Source organism: Schistocerca piceifrons, chromosome 2 (assembly GCF_021461385.2).
Source record: "Schistocerca piceifrons isolate TAMUIC-IGC-003096 chromosome 2, iqSchPice1.1, whole genome shotgun sequence".
Lineage (NCBI taxonomy): Eukaryota > Metazoa > Arthropoda > Insecta > Orthoptera > Acrididae > Schistocerca > Schistocerca piceifrons.
The window spans coordinates 396,225,081-396,246,408 of NC_060139.1; the positions used below are offsets into that span (position 1 = coordinate 396,225,081).

At 38.7% G+C, this 21,328-nt stretch overlaps 1 protein-coding gene across 1 annotated transcript in view; it reads right to left on the bottom strand.

Moving 5' to 3' along the window:
- Window positions 1–18,712, bottom strand: part of LOC124775426 (chorion peroxidase-like) — a 58,143-nt gene extending 39,431 nt beyond the window's left edge. Inside the window, exons 1-5 of the mRNA XM_047250259.1 lie at window positions 18,472–18,712; window positions 16,340–16,492; window positions 10,910–10,995; window positions 9,115–9,334; window positions 112–423 (exon numbers count right to left, since the gene is read on the bottom strand). Of these exons, the coding sequence (XP_047106215.1) occupies window positions 112–423; window positions 9,115–9,334; window positions 10,910–10,995; window positions 16,340–16,492; window positions 18,472–18,712 (1,012 nt within the window). The remainder of the gene's footprint in view (window positions 1–111; window positions 424–9,114; window positions 9,335–10,909; window positions 10,996–16,339; window positions 16,493–18,471) is intronic.
- Between the last annotated feature and the right edge of the window lie 2,616 nt (window positions 18,713–21,328).

The window sequence follows — 21,328 nt, forward strand, 5'->3', positions numbered from 1 at the left end:
CAGTTGGTATAAGCTAAATCATAAGATGGTTGTCAAACAACTTTTAAGATGACTTTCATCATTGGGTTAACATACTTGACAGTCTTAGTTTGACTTTAAATGTATACTTACCCAACACAATAGGCAGAAATTCTCTATATGTTATATGCTGCATCATAGAACCGATAATCTTTCGTGCTTCTTGATAAATCCTCTCATCATCCCAATGTGGATTTATACCAATGAGCTTTGTAGCCAGATTATTGTGTGCACGCAGCCATAGAGTATGCATAGCAATAAGTCCTGGCTGCTCATTAACACGATGATCTCCTGCACTGAAGCAGCGAACACTAGAATTGTAACGACACAGTTCAGGGGATGTGTGCCCTGTGGCAGGTGGTGGAAGTGGTAAACGTGACTGCATCCGTGTGTAACGCAGAAATCCTGTAATGCAAGGATATGATGACAAAGTTTATTTTTAAACATTTTGGTGCTGTTGTAGTCAAAGCTTTTCAAAGAATAGAAAAAGTAGAAGTATGGACACATTATTATAGTCAAATAAATCTAAAGTAAACCTTGAGTTTGCTGATCAAAGTAGACGTAGTCATTGATAGATGGCAACGTTAGCAGTTTTCCCTCTAGTTCAGTGTATAACCTAAAGCACTGTGTGCCTTTCCTAAATAGTTACTGAATATTTTTGATTACTCACCCTTACAGGATGAAAGAACTTCTATTTCCAAAAGATAGATAGCATTATCACCACTTCTTTGTTTGTGTATGTTTCCAGTGTCATCTGACAACTAGCAAATTATCTTTTTTTTTTTTTTTTTTTTTTTTTTACAGATTACAGTTACATTTAGGAGATATTCAGTAACCCTGTTGGACATGCAGATAGATGATCCAGACATATCGATATTTGTAATGTCACACACATCCAGCAAGGGCACCTTTGGTGGGAACAATATCAGTCACTTTCATAATCTTTTTTCGTGACCCATATATAAGTCCATTTAAGCAGCTGTGTCTCTCAGTTACAGGTATCCAACTCACCTATACAAGTGGATCATGCAGCACCAGCTGTTTGCTATGTGTTTACTGCAGCAGGTAATGAACTTGGGAGTTTTGCCATCTCATGCCTACATGGAAATCTGATTACAAAATTTGTGTTTCCAACTAAGTCGTGCTTGGACTTAGCTCTCTTACTCTAAGACACTCTCCAAATAATTTCTATAGTGGTTCAGACAACTATTTTGCCAAGAACTGTATCTATTTGGTTCATAGACTAATTGACTATGTTAAGTGCACTGATGTTACAGAAATTATTTATGTTCAGTAATTGTTGTGGTCCAAAATGAGGGTTACAACAAGATCCTCATCTTAATAGTGAATATATGTTGGTCACTTTGTGTTGATTTCACATTACACATTGTATAAATACTAAGGAGATTATGTGATGGCACATGTTCTAGTTTCATCAAGAACAAAAACTTTCATAGATGAAATGAGACACTGTTGCCTGTACTTGGAACTGAATACCTTGGTGCACTTATATTCTTCAGTGTATGTAGTAACTTATGTAATGAGATGGGGATAAAGGCTATTGAAACACACAAACATTGGGGTTAAACATTAGTTGACTAAATCTGCTGCATATGATTATTTACATCCCATGCATAGAGGTTATTAAAATGAAACTATAGAGACTGTGCACCTTAATTACATAAGGCTGCATGATTGAGGATAATCTCTGATTCAAATTTCATGAGACATTCACATCTTTAAATGGCATTTACATGGTCTTCATTTCTTGCACATACTATGAAGAAAATTAAGCAAAACTGTGTTCCTGATTAGCTGGTAAATCAGTTTGTATGAGAAGCACATAAAAGGGAAAACTTGTGTCAAGAATGTCTCGTATATATAGGCTTTAAAAATGCCATTTTGAACAACATTCATGTTACCAAGCTACTGCCCAACCCTTTTCTCTATCTGGTGAGTGATTGTCTCTAGTCATACCTTGTTTTGTATGTCACCCATGACTTTCTGCTGTTGCCAGAGATGGTGATCACGTGCGTGTTAGGTGTGTTTGCTTGTGTGAATGAATGTGTATATTAGAGAAGGAAAGTTGCTACTCACACCATATAGTGGAGATGCTGAGTCGCGATATGCACAATGAAAAGATTCACACAGTTATAGCTTTCAGCCCTTAAGGCCTTTGTCAGCAGTAGACACACACACACACACACACACACACACACACACACACACACACACACACACACACACACACACACGCAAAGTTGGCAGTAGACACACACACACACACACACACACACACACACACACACACACACACACGCAAATGCAACTTGCACACACGTCTGCAGTCTCAAAGAGCTGAAACCACACTTAGACTGCATAAATAAATAAATACGTGTGTGTGTGTGTGTGTGTGTGTGTGTGTGTGTGTGTGTGTGTGTGTGCGCTGACAAAGGCCTTAATGGCTGAAATCTATAATTGTGTGAATCTTTTTGTTGTGCCTATCGTGACTCAGCATCTCCGCTATATGGTGAGTAGCGAAACTTTCCTTCTCTGGTATTGTTACATTCCATCCTGGATTTTCCATTGTTTGAATGTGTGTATTTCTTTTTATAGAGAAGTCTTTGGCAAAAAGCTAAATGTTTAATAGTCTTTTCTTTGTGCCTGTCTACAATTCAACATGTCATTTTTATATGGTGAGTAGCAATCTATCTTTTTTCTTATACTGTTGTAATAATGCAATTACTTTTTCAATTTTAAATATATTTTTATATGTAGAATATGAGTTCCTGGAACATAAAAAGGTGAACATATATTATATAAAAAATCACCACAGTAATGATTGGGAGCTAATTATTTAGTCCTAATGCAATATCTTCTTGTTACTCAATAATGGCCAAGAAGGTTAACTACCTAACTGAGCTGCTGTGGCAGTAATGCACATGTGATTTTAACCAGCTAATGAAAATGACTGACAGTCCAGAGGAGTGAGGTGTTACACATGATTGGAAAAAAAAGCACAGGTCATTCCTGTTTTCAAGAAAGGTCATAAAACAGATGCGCAAAACTACAAAACTCTTACATATGTCTGTTGTAGAATGTATTGTGACATATTTGGAAACCAAAAGTCACCTCTCTAGGAATCAACATGGTTTCTAAAAACAGTGAACTAGTGAAACCCAGCTCTTGCTGTTCATCCATGAGACCCAGTAAGCAGCAGGCACTGATGCCCAGGTAACTGCTGTATTCCCTGATTTCCATAAGCGATTCAATACAGTTCCACACAGCTGCATGATGAAGAAAATATGAGTGTACAGAATATCAAACCAGCTGTGGGATTTGACTGAAGAGTTTCTAGCAAACAGAATGCAGCAGGTTGTGGCGCCGATGAAATTGACACCAACATCGATATGCATTCATTTTTGGACTCTAAGCATTATCTGCCATGTTCAGTTCAGTTCTCTGTGATCCTTGTATGTGTTAAGGTTAATAAATGAACTATGGCTAAATGGGTGTGATTATTGGTGCAACCAACCCGGTAATCCTCCTCAATGTCATCATTCATGGAGAGAAGTGTCCAGATATAAAAGTAGCTTTGAATGAGCCAAAAGGGAGTGTTATTTGTCATTTAACAACAGTAAAAGTTTCATGAAGCTTTAAAATGGATGATGTGTTGTATACAGAGAAGTTGCAGTGCAGGAAAACTGTAGCAAAATGCATGAAGAACTGCAGAGGATTAACACTTGATGCAAGGAATGACACTTGACCCTCAGCATTCATAAATGTAATGTGTTGCACGTACATAGACAGAAAGACTTATTATTGCAAGATAAAATAATTGCAGAAGAGTCACTATGAGCAGGACTATGTGTATGGAGTGATTTAAAGTGGGACAACCACATAAAAATAATTGAAGCGAAGTCAGATACCATAGCTCACAAAGCCCTAGTTCAACAAATATTTGAATCATGCTTGTCAGTATGGGATCTGTACCAGGTAGGACTGATAGAGTAAATAGAGAAGATTGTGAGAAGAACAGTGTGTTTCATTACAGAATCATTTAGTAAGCCAGAAAGCATCACAGAGATGGTCAACCAACTCCAGAGGCAAACGCTGCAAGAGAAGCATTCAGCACCATAGTGTGGTTAACTGTTAAAGTTCCAAGAGTATAAACCTACATTCCTAGAAGAGACAACTAATGTATTGCTTCCTCCTACATATATCTTGCAAAAAGACCATGAAGATAAAATAAGAGAGCTTTGACCCTCATGAAGGCTTACCAGCAGTTGTTCTTCCCGCAAACCATTCGCAATTGGAATAGAAAAGGGGGAAAGTGACACACATACACAAAATACACTCCACCACATACCACTATGTGGCTTGTGGAATATAGATGTAGACACAGATGTAATATGATTGCCCTCCATGGAATGCAAGACACTGACTGCTGCATGGTAATCCCCTGATAGCATGCCCTAGCTTTTCACAAGTGTCCATACATCGGCATGTTGCCAAACTTTTGATATTGTTACAGAATGTAATATTCACACCATGGGTCAGCACACTGCATCAGTTTGGTACAAGTTGAGCAACATATCACACCATTTACTTTTAATTAGTGGCCAAAACACAACATTTTGTTCTTTATTCTAGCAGGATATTTTAGGCATAAATAATGTCAGAGCCCAAATCTGCTATAGGTGGGAGTCATCCATGATTTTTCTAAAAAATACACTACAGTATAGTCCCTTCAAGACAGGATTTGTGAATAGCATAATCAGATGGTATAAGTAGGAGCTCTGTGATGCACTCCATCCACTATTTGGATGTTACCTGCCATTGTCATTTACAAATTAGAAGAGTCCCTGTGACTGTGCTGATTCTAGTGTGACTTCTGATACACAAAAATTTATGGATATATATACTGTGTCATGCCTGGAATAGTCAGTTTCCTGTTTGGTGGGTGGTCAATGCTTCTCAGAAATCAGTTTGTTATAATCATATTTTCAGCCAACCCTTGATGAAAACTCAGGGAAGTTCATTATCATTAACATTTCACTAGTGTGTTGGCTGTTTTTCAGTGGTTTCTAGAACAACTTCTACGTCATGTACCCAATTGCACTGATTAAATTGACCTCTTGTGCAACTTCCAGCAGATTTTTTTGCTACTACAGCATGTAGTTTAGCATTTCAACATACAAAAATGCCTATTATTCCAACCAGAAGTAGAGTATTTGGAGCCTATTTTCAGCAAAGATAGGGAGTGATCTACAAATCTCCTGATCTTCAATTATGTGAAGCATTGCCTGTTCCTTCACACCAGGTAATCTAGACTCATTCCTGTAACTATTGCCTCAATACACCCTTTTTCTACCATATTCACTGTCTTCATTTAACATTTTTTACTTTATTTTACACGTCTAGTTTTGTAGGACCAAACTGAGGAGAAAATCTCCATGGTTATGGAATGAGTCAGTACATGGTATTACCACAGATAAAATAAAATGTAGACAAATCATGTGCAGGTGATAATCTGTGAATATATATTAGCATAATCAAAAGTTTAACACAAGAATTAGGTTAATTTTTTCCCAGGGACTCCCCAACAAAATAGTTTAGACTTTAGTGTATGAGAATTACTGCAAATATTCTTTAACTCTTGCGGTAGTTTATTGAAAATGGATGCAGCAGAATATTGCATGCCTTTTTGCACAAGAGTCAAGGGGTGCAATCCAAATGCAGACTAGATTTCTGCCTAGTATAACTGAGTGAAAGCCACTAATTCTTGGGAATAAGCTCATACTGTTAACAACAAATAACATATTCTGAGAGTTCAGTGTTAGAATTCTCAGACTCCTGAGAAGGGATCAACAACAGGTTTGTGAACACAGACCACATATTGCTCAAACTCCCCAGTTATGAGCCTAAAATACTCTTTGTGAATAGGAAAAGTTATCACAGAAAATTATACCGTATGTCATGAATGAAATACTGAATGAATATTCCAGAGCTGTGTCTGTTAGGTTTTTGGAGGTTACAACAGTGTGTTACATGATCAAACCTGTGTATCTCTCGTAGTCTTTTTACAACACACTCATAGAAAATTTGTAGGTGAGTACATTCATTCAGTATTTCATTTACTATGTTCTACAGATCCCATAAAAAAGGTGAATCTTCAGAGATATGGGAAGAATCAGGAATCTCCTCTATGAGTCTATCTGGCTGGTTACTGTGCTGCTACTGAAAGAATCTCTGATATTGTGAGCTAGCAACCTCAACTCATTGCTCACAGCCTACCATCCTGCTGTCTCTCCATTTGTCACCTGTCACTTTGTTTATTACTATCGATGTCACCTCTCTCTACACTAAATTCCTAATGCCTGTGGTCTTACCAGAACATCAAGCAGCACCTCTCCCCACACCTGGCTGACTCCAAACCCACCACCTCTTTTTCATAGTTATGGCTGATTACCCTCTCACTTGGTTATCTTCCTTTGAACATAGAACCCACAAAAACACTGCCATGGGCACTCGAATAACACCTGTCAATGCCTACCTGTTTATGGACCACATATACGAATCTCTCCTAGCCATTCTGAATATGAAACCCCACCATATTCATTGATAGTATCTTTATGATCTGGATTCTTATTTTAATTACTAGAGGAGCACATTTTCTCTCTAATCTATTTCATCATATCACTACCAGCTTAGGAAACAATTTTCTTGGCTGCTGACCCTCATTTCACTGATGGTCTCATGAGAACTTCTGTTTGAGTTAAACCCATGAGTCACTAACAATACCTCCATTTCAACAAATGCCAATAGTTTCACATAAAAAATCCCTGTCATAAAGCCTGACTACCCATGGGTGCTGCACTTGCAGTGACAAGCAATTCCTCTCTCAGTATGCCAGAGGTCTTACAGTGATTCACATATTGATCCTACCCTCCCCATGTTGTACAGGAACATCTAACATATGCTATATTCACAAAAACCCAACATCCTGACCAGTCACAAAAGGACTGATACCTTTTCCAGAAACTGCAATGCCATTTTCTGTATCCTTTGCCAGGGCTTCAACTACCGCTTTTTACACCCTGAAACTGGTATTCTGCTGCTCACCCAACCTACATGACATCCTTTTCTGCTCTTATCCAACTCTTTCTTTCATCCTTCCCCTGCCATAATTTTATTGAAGAACCAAGTGCAACATCTGTCTCATATATCTGCCCACAACATCCTACTCTAGACCTGTCATTGTCATTTCCCACCTATAAGATCCAGAGCCACTTGTGAAAGCACTCACAACATTTAATGTATAGCATTCTAACTAGGACTGACCAGAAAGCAGATATTCTCTGTAAAACTGTTCTTGAGGGTCAAATGAACCACCAGGTTTTGGAGAATGCTACTCTGCATGTTGTAGTTAACCTTAACACCTGTCAAAATACATGCCATTTGCTTTTCCCCACTTAATACCAGCATTTCTGAATTGCCCGGTCCTTTGTGCCCACTCCTATCTTCTTGGCATTCCATCCTCCTGCCCCCACTTCAGTTTCATGTACAAAGTGGCATTTAAATAACCAACCCTGTTCCATCTGTACCTACCTTTCTCAATCTCTTTCGCTGACTATGGGCAATGAACCTTCCCCCTGTCCTGCCTGCAGCATAGCTGTCAGCCACTTCTCTTCGGAGTGTAACAAGCTGAGATCCACCAGTCGAAGTATACAGTAAGTTTCTTCAGTAAACATCCCAATACACTGATTTTGTTGCATGTCTTGATTTTCTTTTTACATTAATAATTGTGTAAAGGTGTTGAGAATAATAACTGACCTAAGAATAAAGTACGTTGACAGAATCTTATAATGTGACTGAACAATATGATCATTAGGTGAAGAAACTTGACATGTATAGTGTTGATTATGCATTGGAGCACTTTTGTTTATATAAAATGATAAAGGTTTGGCATTGAAGTTAGCATTATTGTAGGCATTTAGAATATCAACTTGTTTTAGATGAAAACTTGCATATTGTAATATTAATTGTTAAAGGGATTTACTTATTTTTTCTGTTGTACTTTTACATTATGTACTTCCCCTGAAAATGTTTTTGTACAATAACTATTATGTCATATGTCTGTTTTTGTAAATTCTTTAAGTCATTCCACATCATAGCATCTCACACATGTTAAAGAATCTAAAGAATATGAAAATAAACAAATAAATTAAATAAATAATAAATCTTATGAAATTTAGCGTGGAAAAACCTTGTAATTGAGTTTTATTTAAAAAATATGCTTTACATTGATGTCACATGTGAAACTATTTATGTTAACCTTCTTTATTGTAATTCAAATAAAACATTAATTGTAATATAAAACTTCAAGGTATTCTATATAACTTCCGATGTTAGGCCAAAGCAGTTCAGTAGCTTAGCCAATTTGTGACTCAGTTGTTGGAAGTGGCAGTTTGTTGGCATCTTGTAAGTGACAAGTGTTAATAAATTAGGTTATAAAACTTGGAATGTTGAAATTTATTCAAAAAGAATAAAAAGGTATATAAAATTGATAAAAAGAAAATTGAGTATCGTACTTTCATAGCACAAATAATGATCAATAATCACAATCAACAACTATAATCAGCAGTAATTCTTTTCAAGCTAAGTATACATAAATAATGTCATATTTCCTGCTTTAAAATTTTTTTTAAGATATTGCACCTCAAATAATTATTTTTATTACTTGATACAACTGCAATTTAAGCATAAAACTGTGTGTCAGTAGTACTGAAATCACATAGGACATCCATCCACTTAATACCCTGGAGCTTTGTTACTCAAAGATATTTTTGAAATACCCATAACTGACTTCAGTCGTGATTTATTACTCATGTTATCAAACTTAGCAAAAAAATTATGTATCCTAGTTCAAAGCCTGATGGAAAAAGTAAAAATCCAGTAAGCCCTCTGGACAACATGAAACAGTCATAGTTACCCAGAAATTAACAGACTTAGAGAATATCACTTCATTATATTTAAACCATTTTGAATATTATAAAGGTAATGTCATGCTTATTGCATTACTGAAGGACTCACCATTACGATAAAGTCTAAGTGCTGATGCAGCATCTTCAGAACTTCCATAGACATTAGAAGCATCAAGGAATGATGTGACTTGATTTATTTGATCTCTAGCCCCCAGTGAGCAGTCTACCTTAGGGACAGCACTGCTGCGCACAAATTCCAGACAACGCACATGATAGCGTTGGTAGAAGTAATCTGTTTGTGGCACTTCAATTGGGAGACAGTCTGGATGCTAAGCATGAAAAGGAAAAAAATACAACATTTGTTACTATATAATAACATATGTTCTAAGTACTGTTTTTATCTTTTTTATGACAATATCTTTTTCATTAATTGCAGAAGATAGTACAATGATTGATAGTGTTAATGAAAGTGAATAATCCAAATGAAAACATACACTTCAGAACTTCCAACCCACTTTCAGTCAAGCCTGATAAGAGAAGAGAGAGTTAATTTTGCCACTATCATGTGAGGCAGGGGGAAGAAGGGATTAGAGCAAGTTAAAAAATCTGCCACTTTTTCGAAATCTTTTCATGTTTCAAAGTTGGGAGCATGATTATGAGATTTTGGTGTTCTTTTTCACTTTATGTTGCCTGCTAAAGCATACATTTCCAGTACTTTTGATTGTGAATTTTTCATTTCTGTCATGTAGGTAAAATGCCTTTCCTAAATAGCTATGTGCCCCTAACACCCTAAGCATGATTATCAACAAACAGAAAACATTAGCAAGAATTTAATGAAAGTAGGGAATATTCAACTGATTATTGTGGTAGCACAGCAAAATATATAGGCCAATGATTCTTATGAAGACATAATATGTTATCTGTTTCAAATGCGAAGAAAACTTTATATAAATGATAAAAATTTAAAGCTTTAAAACCATAATGTAAAGTCATAGATGTAATATCACAGTTGATTGCAGTAGCCTGGCACTGCAGCCAAATTGGGTAGAGGGGTTGTGTTGGGTGGAGGCGGTGGGAAGAGTAAGGAGGTACACAGGGAAAGGGAAGCAGGTAGATAAAGGGAAGGATGGAGGGAAGGAAGTCTAACTACTGAGAGGATGAGACAATGAAGGGATGGGGTTGGAATACGAATGCAGTGAGTCTTCCCTGGTGCAGGTAGGTGAAACTGCATGTGGCACACAGAATGGAAGAATGAGTTGGGAGGGGAAACGACCAGAAACAAAGCAGGTGAAGAGAGAGAGGCCACAAAGAGAAAAGTCTGTCTGTAGATCAGCGGAGTGAAGTGTGAGGCATGGGAACAGGGATGGAAGTGGATGTGGAACAGGGCCTGGCAGAGATTGTGACCCAAAGGACTGGGGTTTGAAGGATGTGTTGTAGGGACAATAACCCTCTATGTATTCCAGAGACACTCATATTGAGGGAAGAATCCAGATGGGATGGGTCATGAGGCAGCCATTGAAGTCAAGCATGTTGTGTTCAGCTGTATGTTCTGACTGGGTGACCAATTTTGATCATGGTCACTGTTTAATAGTGGCCATTTGTTTGAATGGAAGGCTGAAAGACAATAATGAACATATAAAAGACCTTGGAGAAAATGCAGTAGAGCTGCATTTACAGATGTTCCTGCCTCTGATAGCTTAGGATATACCTGTTGGAGGAAATGGAAGAGATTTTGGTGGATGGATGCATAGGACAGGTCTCGCATCCAGCTTTTCCACAAAGATACACCCCCTTTATTTTAGACTGGGTGGGTAGTGGTATACCACTTTGGGATGGGTGAGAAGGATTGTTGGGAGTATATTCCTCATTTTCAGGCACTTTCTCATTTTAACATTCAGACTCACTGTAAGGTTTTCAGGCAGAAAACTGTGCCCTCTATCTGAACAGCATTTAGGAACTGATCCATTGAATCCTCTTGTTTGTGAAGAAGCTGAAAGTAGAAAAAAATAAAGTTAGATTCCAGAAAGAAACATGTAATAAATTAAAAAAAAATTCATTTTAAGACATGTGAACTTAAATATCAGTTTCACATAGCAGTTGTAAATTCAATTCTTTGACAATGTAAATGTTGAACCCATTTCTCCTTAATCCAAGTCCCATTTAAATATGGTAACTGGTGGAATGTAATAACGAGTAAAGGTAATACCTCACCAAACAGTAGAGATACTGGATTGTCAAATGCCACATAAACAATATCAAGAGTTTTACAACATTTTGGACAAACTATTTTTCAGAGCTATAAAGTATATGTATGAGAAAAGAGGTGAGGAACAAGAGGGAGGGAGAGATGACTGAGGAAGGGCAGGTGAAGGCTGGGAGGGAGAGGCAGTGGGTGCACAGGATAGGAAAATGGCACCTGGGAGCTCATTCCAACCAATGGTAGGGGCAATAGCACACAGTGTGTGGCAATATGGAGAAGTGGATTGGGAGGGTTTAGAGAGGAGAAGGTGTAACAGAGAAATGTAGGGTCTGGAGGGAGAAATAGAACAGGGGAATAGGAATGGGGGACTGAGGAGATGTTATGGGTGCAGGATGAGTGAAGGTAAGGTCCAGGGGCAGGTGTGGAGGTGGGTGTAGGGACTGGACCAGCAGGTATTGACTCCAGGAGGATTATGGAATGTTGTCCTCCATCCCTATGCCAGACCCTAACTTCTCTTGTCATGCACCCACTCTCTCTACCCTGCAGTCTTCCTACTCTCTGTTCTGCAGCCTCCTGGGTTGAGACCGCTACTTTTGTCAGGTTGATGTAGAGTGGAGTACGATGGAGCAGGCCGGTTGCTGTGCTGGGTGCTAATGACCGCATTAGGGCTCAAGCCCATGGAATTGCAGTACATGGCCTCAGTAAGTGCTGATACTATTTCAACAGTCTGCAGATATCGATGCATTGCGATATCCAGCTCACGTAATCATGGTGTCGGGTGGGTGGCAGGCTGTGTTGGCAGCGGATGTAGCCCATGCAATAGGTGTTGCTGCCCAGGACGGAGCACTCACATAGACAATGAAGGATTGTGCTTGGGTAATCACTCAACAGCTCTGCTGAGTGTGGAGATGAACAACAGCACAGTCCTTCCATCAAGGAAACTGGGGAATTTGATTACTGCTTACAGGTACTTGTCACATGCAGCAGCCGTTAGTGCACCTCCCGAATACTGTGAGTACAGCAGACCAAATAAATAGCAGTCTTGAAGGTGGAAGTCATCTTGGTGAATGGTAGCAGTACATCACAGTCTTGGCCTTGTAACTGGTGTACTGCAACTGCTAAATTTATTTCTGCTTGTCTGAGGCAATGACATTATTTGTGGCCAGCGATGACCAAAAGTGACCTACTTTTCTGGGCTCATCAGTGATCTTCTTCACCAATCTATCTTGCTTGTGAAACTTTTACTCTCTCTTATGAAATCAAGCTGTGCTGTTAGAATAATGAGCTCTTTTCTTCTTGCTGAGTTCATGTTGCTGAGTCTACAATCTCAGCCTTTCACTCATGTGCCTGTGTGCAGTCAGAAGGAGCTCATCTTTGCCATCAGTTATCCTTCCCCATCCCTTCCTTCCACACTCTGCCTCCTCTCTTCCATTGCCCACCCACCTAACTCAATCCCTCACTCCAGTTAAGCTGCAGTACCAGCACAGTGTAGTCAATGGGAACAATATAGCTGCACAGGCGCGTAAAAACTAGCAAAGTTCTCAGTCTTGTCTATCTGCCTTTTGATGGATCAACATTTTTACTATTCAGTGAGTTATTATCTTTACTTCTGAAATTATTTAAATAACTAAATAGTGGGGCTACTAATAAGAAAAAATGATGATAAACTGTAGATCTAGCTTTTTTACTATATATCTCTTAACATCCTAAATCAATGACTGAGTGTGGTGGTGCAATGGTTAGCACACTGGACTCACATTTGGGAGGGCGACAGTTCAAATCCACATCTGGCCATCCTGATTTAGATTTTCTGTGATGTGAGCAAGGGCAAGGCCACCTTCCTTACCCATCACTGCCTAATCCGATGGGACCAATGACCTCGCTGTTTGGTCCCCTCCCCCAAATCAACCAACAAACCTATATCAATCGAAAGACGGAAATGTCTTTTATCTGCAGTTTTCATACTGCCTTCTGTATTTTATAATTAAGTTCACACAACATTAGGAAGCATAAATGAAGAGCTTATTCAAAATCATAAAAATAAAGGAGTAGCATCTTTGATTAGTAATCAAAGCATCCTCGGTCCCAGGTTTGAAACCTGTCACTGCTTAAATTTTGATTAATAATAAGCATTGGCGGCCGAAGACTTCCAGCATAAGGGGTCACCCTCACTCTGCCAATGACCTTGTCGAAAAGGGTGGAGCAGCAGACAGATGTTCAGGGCACTCTCTTGTCTTTGGGATGGGAAAGTGCCACTAAAGGCGGAAGAATCAGCAATGATCAATGACATGAGGAAGCAGAAGGCAATGGGTATGGATGCAGTAAAGACACATAACGTATATCCACAGGACATGTGGCCTGCAATTGTAAAAGGATCATGATTATCTCTCCATTGGCAAAATATTCCAGAACAGTCCCCCATTCGGTTCTCTGGGAGGGCATTGCTGAGTGGACGGTGGCTATGAAGAAAAGCATGAATAAACAACGAAAGGATAATGTTCTACAAATCGGGGCATGAAATTTCAGAAGCCTGAACATGATAGGGAAGCTAGAAAATCTGAAAACAGAACTGCAAAGGCTTAATCTAGATATAGTAGGGGGTCAGTGAAGTGAAATGGAAAGAAGACTAGGATTTCTGGTCAGATGAGTATAGGGTAATATGAACAGTAGCGGAAAATCAAATAATGGGAATAGGATTCATTATGAATAGGAAGGTAGGGCAGAGAGTATGTTACTGTGAACAGTTCAACGGCAGGTTTGTTCTTGTCATAATCGATAGCAAGCCAACGTCAACAACAATAGTTCAGGACACATGCTGACATTGCAAGCTGAAGATGAAGAAATAGAGAAAGTATATGAGGATAATTAAAGGGTAATACAGCATGTAAAGTGAGATGAAAATCTAATTGCCTTGGGGGGCTGGAATGCAGTTGTAGGTGATGGAGTAGAAGAAAAGGTTACAGGAGAATATGGGCTTTTGAAAAGGAATGAGAGAGGAGAAAGTCTGAGTTCTGTAACAAATTTCAGCTAGTAATAGTGAATACTCTGTCCAAGAATCACAAGAGGAGGAGGTATACTTGGAAAAGGCTGCATGATGGAGGAAGATTTCATTTAGATCACATAATTGTCAAACAGAGATTCCAAAATCAGATAATGGATTGTAAGGCATACTCAGGAGCAGATATAGACTCAGATCACAATGTAGTAGTGATGAAGAGTAGGCTGAAGTTCAAGAGATTAGTCAGGAAGAATCAATATGCAAAGAAGTGGGATACGGAAGTACTAAGGGATGACAAGATATGCTGGAGTTCTCTAAAGCTGTAGATACAGCAATCAAGAACAGCCCAGCGGGTAGTACAGTTGAAGAGGAATGGATAGAAGTTGGAAAGAAAAACATAGGTACAAAGAAGGCAACTGTGAAGAAGCCATGTGTAAAAGAAGAAGTACTTCAATTGATTGATGAAAGAAGAAAGTACAAAAATGTTTGGGGAAATTGAAGGACTTAAGACCAAATAAGTCAATAAGGATACATAACATTCCATCAGAATTTCTAAAATCGAAATGGCAACAAAATGACTATTTACGTTGGTGTGCAGAATGTATGAGTCTGGTGACACACCATCTGACTTTCAGAAAAATATCATCCGCACAATTCTGAAGATAGCAAGAGCTGACAAGTGTGAGAATTATCACACAGTCAACTTTACAACTCATGCATCCATATTGATTTCAAGAATAATATATAGAAAAATGGAAAAGAAAACTGAGGATGTGTTAGATGATAATCAGTTTGGCTGTAGGAAAGGTGAAGGTGCCCGAGAGGCAATTCTGATGTTGTGATTGATAATGGAAGTAAAACTAAAGAAAAAGCAAGACACCTTGAAAAAGCATTCAACAATGTAAAATTGTGAGAAAATTATGGGTAAGCTTTAGAGAGAGATGGGTGATATACAATATGTACAAGAGCCAATAGAAAATAACAAGAGTGGATGACCAAGAATGAAAGGCTTGAATTAAAAAGAGTGTAAGAAAAGGATTAGTCTTTTGCCCCTGCTGTTCATTCTCTATATCAAAGAAGCAATGAGGAAATAAAAGAAAGGTTCAGGAGTGGAATTAAAATTCAAGGGGAAAGGATATCAATGATACCATTTGCCAGTGATGTTGCTATTCTGAGGGAAAGTGAAGAAGAATTACATGATCTGCTGAATGGAATGAGCAGTCTAATGAATCAGAATATGGGCTGAGAGTAAATTGAAGAAAGATGAAAGTAATGAGAAATACCAGAAATGAGAACAGTGAGAAACTTAACATCAGGATTGATGGTCATGAAGTAGACAAAGTTAAGGAATTCTACTACCTAGGCAGCAAAATAACCAGCAGTAGACAGAGCAAGGGGGACATCAAGGGCAGACTAGCACTGGCAAAAAGGGCATTCCTGGCCAAGAGAAGTCTACTAATATCAAACATAGGCCCTAATTTGAGGAAGAAATTTCTGAAAATGTATGTTCTGAGCATAACATTGTACGGTAGTGAAACACTGACTATGGGAAAACCGGATGGAACAGAAGAGAATTCAAACATTTGAGATGTGGTGCTATATATAAATCTTGAAAATTAGGTGGACTGATAAGGTGAGGAAGAGGTGGTTCAGCGCAGATGTGGAGAGGAAAGGAATATGTGAGAAACAGTGACAAGGAGAAGGGACAAGATGATAGGACATCTGATAAGACACCAGGGAATGACTTCCATGGTACTAGAGGGAGCTGTAGAAGGCAAAAACTGTAGAGGAAGACAGAGATTGGAATACATCCAGGAAATAATTCAGGATGTAAACTACAAGTGATACTCTGGGATGAAGAGGTTGGCACAGGAGAGGAATTTGTGGCAGGCTGCCTCAAACCAATGAGAAGACTGTTGAACGCCCCCCCCCCCCCCCAAAAAAAGAAAAAAAAACAGTAGTGTGTCTTGAATAAAGAATACTATTACATGTCTCTTGTACCAATGACATTCAGGGAAACTGCCTTTACCATCTTAAATGGACTTGAATTTCCTGTAATACAAAATTCTGAAATATTCAGTGCACACAAAAGGGCTGATCCACATCCAGAACATAGTTATAAAGCTTTGTACTAACCTGTGAGGTCATGATCAAGAAACTGTCCCCACTGCATAAGCATGTGTGTAATAGATGAGAGGTTGACATGTCTGTCTGAATGGACTGCAGTGCTGACCAGCCTTGCACTTGGAAGTGGACCTCCACTCACTGACTGCCGAATTTTCTCCAGCCCTGCGCAGGTTAAAAATAAATTACAGTAATCATTTTCACTTATAGAGTTCTGAGTAACATTAATTAAGACTATTGTGTGTTAATACATAGTGAGCTGTAAAAGACAGCTTTTATCCTATGTAAAGGGAGCTGTTATTATTGGAAATGTTGCTTTTAAAATAGCATGAGATGAACTAAGAAAATAAATTGCAATGTTGTATTAGTAACTAGTTCTTTGTACACATTGAACTAAAGGTGTTATTCCATGGCAGTTACTTTACAATATGGTGGGGTTCTATACATAGAGACAGTATCTGTTTGTGGTTTGATAAATATTTATGTGGACAGACAGGTCTCCAGTTCTGGAACTGCGATGGAGGTGCTTATGTAGTTTCATGCATTGTGGTAATAGATGACCACTCTAAACCAACGGAGTGACTCATAAACATGTATCTTCACTGGCAAACGGTTCAGTACAAGGTGCGACCTGCTCAATACCTCTGCCCAGATCCTGGGCATGGAGTATATTCTGGACACTGATAGGAAGTGTGTTACTGTTCACAGTCCAGTTGCAAACACATCCTTGTTCACTGACATCAGCTTTGTAGGAAGAGTGTCATTCGCCTTCTCTGAAGCTCACAGTCATTAACACTGCAGCTGTGTGTTGTCTGTAGTTGCTTTAAGTAGTCAGAATCCATTTTAGCATTTTACTACAATGATCGAGTTGTCAGTGGAATGTTAACTACAAATCTCCCTTCCTTTAATATTCCAACCAACCAAAATCATCCTGGGTATTGGTCACTGGCCATTGAAATTTATTCCAATCCTTGCAGAAAACTATTCCAATTTCTGTAGACATGATGGAGGGTGGGGGAGGGGGGTGGAGGGGGGGGGGGCAATGAATCCTTAATTTTTGTCCAATACAAACAACAGTGGTTTGATAGCATTAAAATGTAACAATTCTAGAAGCCATGTGTGTCAAACCAGTATTGGAAAAGTACAGGTACATAGGTGTAGTATTATTATTTTGGCATATCCTACACTCTACTAATACCTGCTGAAAACAATGTATGCAGTAGTGAATGAAGATGGAGTCTTAAAATGTCTCCAGTCTGATCATAGAATTCACTGCTACCATTGACTTGAATACCCAAATTACATAAAACCTCCATCATAGAAAAAGGTCATGTACTGTGTATGGATCATGTAGTGGTCTCCATTGGTGCCAGTAAAGACATCCTGAGATAGGTAACACAGACTTATTGGGTTTGACTATGCTTCATTTACCCATTGGTCATCAGACCATGATTTGTGCTCCTTGCACTACTGAAGGCATGTATATGCTTTGTTTGCAACTTGTTTGACAACGTCAACTCTGTGGTGAAAAGTTTTTAATTATTTACTTCTTTTATACAGATCATGTTGCTCTTCTTCCATTAACATTGTGTCAAAACACATATTAAGCTCAGAAATCACTCTTTCAACTGAGGTATTAGGACTAACAATACTCTTTACTGTCTGTCAGTTTTGATAAGTAAGTTCAGTTTTTTGATAATTAATGTGCATTTCTTTAATTCTCTATATGCTGTCATAACAGAGGATACACAATTCACAAATAGATAAACTAAGTGGGCACATATAATTTGATCTCAATGAAAATCTCTAGTATTAAATATGATGGTAGGTGAGTACAACACCACATTGATCAAAGATGCATAAGCAACCAACACACTTCTAGAAAGGTGACAAAAATCAATGCTATTGCATTTCAATGTCATTGCATTACAGTTAATTCAGAAATCAAACTCTACTAATGAGATATTTTACACCAGGATGTTAATAAAACTTCGTCAAAACTGTGAACTTGAAGTAGTGAACCTGTGATCAACTTTGATTACAGTTCTTATTGGACTCACAAATACTTCTGATTATTTAGTTGAGCAAGTTGTCCAAAATAGCTACAATTGGTGACTTGATGGTATGTGTGAGCAGATACTGACCATCTGCATATGCAGGTGGCAGAAGTCTGCGCAGTGGCTGTAGTGCACTGCCCCATGTGGGGTGGGCAGGGTTGTTGCAGCGGCCATCGACTGTGCGGACGAGGTGTGCGCGAGCTGGACAGGGTGGGGGTCGAGCTGCGGGGCAGCCGTCGTGAAGCGCCGTGCCGCGCAGAGACACCAGCCATAGCTGTGGCGGCCGGCTCCAGCCACGTGATCCTCTGACACACGCCACACAATACATGCTTTACTTTCTCTGATGGGCAGATACATCATTCTTATATTTAACTCACGTGCTTGCTGGCAAGAAACCATACAAGGGTCAATCAGAAAATTATGCCCACTAATTTATTTCTCTTTCAGTTGACATGAGGATAAATCACTGAGTCATAACCTTTGTAAATGATTGTTCACATTTAAGTATGGTCTCCGTCTTTTTCAACAGTTTTATCCATGTCTTCTCTCCCTCAGCCAATGACACACAAAACACTGCAGAGCTTATGCTTCTTCAAAGTGACGACCACCTTGGACAATTTTTAATGTTCAAAACATGTGGTAGTCTGATGGTGCTGGGTCCACGCTGCTTGAGAGATAAGGCAAGGCCACTCAGCTAATTCTTTTTATGTAGCAGTTTGTGCATTTTTGTGTGGTTCTGCATTGTAAGGCAGAAGCACTGGAATTTTTCAAGGGACATTTGTCCTGTAGCTTTGAAGCAACAACAGACACAAAACTTAATTGTGATATATACTGTAGCAACCCCAAAAATATTCCTCATCTTTTCATTATTGTGGGCCATTATTCAAGAATTCTGTTACAGCCTGTTATCAAATACAGATGACAAAGTGAATTATATTCTCAAACTCCACATTTCTTCCATCTAAGGATGAAACAAAATATTTCCAGAGAGGGGTAAAGAAGTTTAGAGCTTTGGTTACAAAGTTACATGTATATGATCATTGCAATATTGCAGCCATTGAAATCAACATGCCTTGGCTTCTGGTCACCCCTCACAAATGTAATTTTTCCTGTTCAGTGTTCATTGTTCATGTTCCACATGATAGTTAGATATCATGGCCGATACAAGGTGTGTTTTTTAAGTAAGTACCATTTTGAAATTAAAAAAAGATTTGCTAAGATATCTCAATAATTTTATTTTTACATGAAAGCCTGTACCTTAATCTACTTTTCTACATAATTTCCATCAATATTGAGGCACTTGTCATAACGTTGTACCAGTTTTTGAATACCCTTCTCATAGAAGTCTGCCGCCTGACTGTTTTGATTTCGTCATGGTCTTGAACATGCTCACCACCCAGGTGTTTCTTCAAGTCACTGGGCGCAAGATCAGGGCTGTACAGAGGATGATCTAGAGTTTCCCATCGATAAGATGTAATGAGATCTGTGGTCTCATTCGGCATATGCGGATGGGCATTGTCTTGCAGCAAAATGATGCCCTTGCTCAACTTCCATGGACTGTTGCTTTGATTCTGGTGTGACGTAGGCCACCCATGTTTCATTGCCTATAACAATTTGGCTTAAGAAATCATCACCGTCATTGTGGTACCGCTCAAGGAAAGTCAATGCACTGTCTAAAAGTTTGGTTTTGTGCACATCTGTCAACATTTTCGGTACCCAACGTGCGCACAATTTTCAGTAATTCAAGTGCTCGGTCACAATGCCATACAAAACACTACGAGAAACATTAGGAAAGTCATTCTGCAAGGAGGAAATCGTAAAGCGTCTGTTTTCTCTCACCTTATTATCCACTTCCTGCACCAAACTTTCATTAATGACCGAAGGACGCCCACTCCATTGTTCATCATGCACATTTGTGTGGCCATCTTTAAATGCTCTCCCCCACTTTCTTACCATTCCATCATCATAATGTCTTCTCCGTAAACTGCACAGATCTCATGATGAATATCGATCGCTTTTAGGCCTTTAGCACTAAGAAATCTTATAACAGCCTGTACTTCACAGTCGGCGGGACTCACGATTATCGGAGGCATCTTAAACACTCAGTACACAACGTAAATAAGGAAGAATCAGACTGTAATGGCGTCAGTGCGTAGATTAAGGTACAGGCTTTCATGTAAAAATAAAATTATTGAGATATCGTAGCACGTCTTTTTTTAATTTCAAAACGGTACTTGTACTTAAAAAACAGGCCTCATAAAGTGGGAGATGTGGAGGGAATGGTGAGATGCATAAGATAAGTTGAAGTTCAGAATAAGTTCAAAAGACACAGTCAGGTGATAGAATTGGTGACACACTGGTTGCAAAAGGCAGGGGAACTGGTTCATTTCCCAAAGTGATGTACAGGCCATGGGTTCCATTGGACTGAAATGCATAGGCTTATAGTCTAGGTGTTCTGTGAAATATGTGCTCTTCTCTGTAGTTCTGCTGTCTTCATTTTCAGAAAAAAACCAGTACTTCAAGGTCTGTAATCCAGATTTTATTTCATTCAACATCTGAACTCTCTCAGTGCAACTTTCATCATTTTTGTAAGACATTCATGGCAAAAATGTGATGTTACACATTAAAATGATTCATTATTTGTAATTAATGAGTTTCTATGAAGCCCATAGTCCATATTGTGGACTGCTGCTAACAGTACATGGCTGCTGCATTTGAGAGTTTCATTCTTTGCACTCCTCTGTTTGATGGACTACATGTAACCAAAGTAACATAAGAATACTGTTCATCATGAGAGTTGTTATTAATGCTGTTTATGTTTGGAACAAATTCTCCCATCCACTTAATGAGTGCTAAGTAGATAAATAACTTTCATTTAGATACCACATTCATAGCTGTGATTCAGAAAAGTTTGAACAATTATTTTTCAGTTAGCTATGTACAG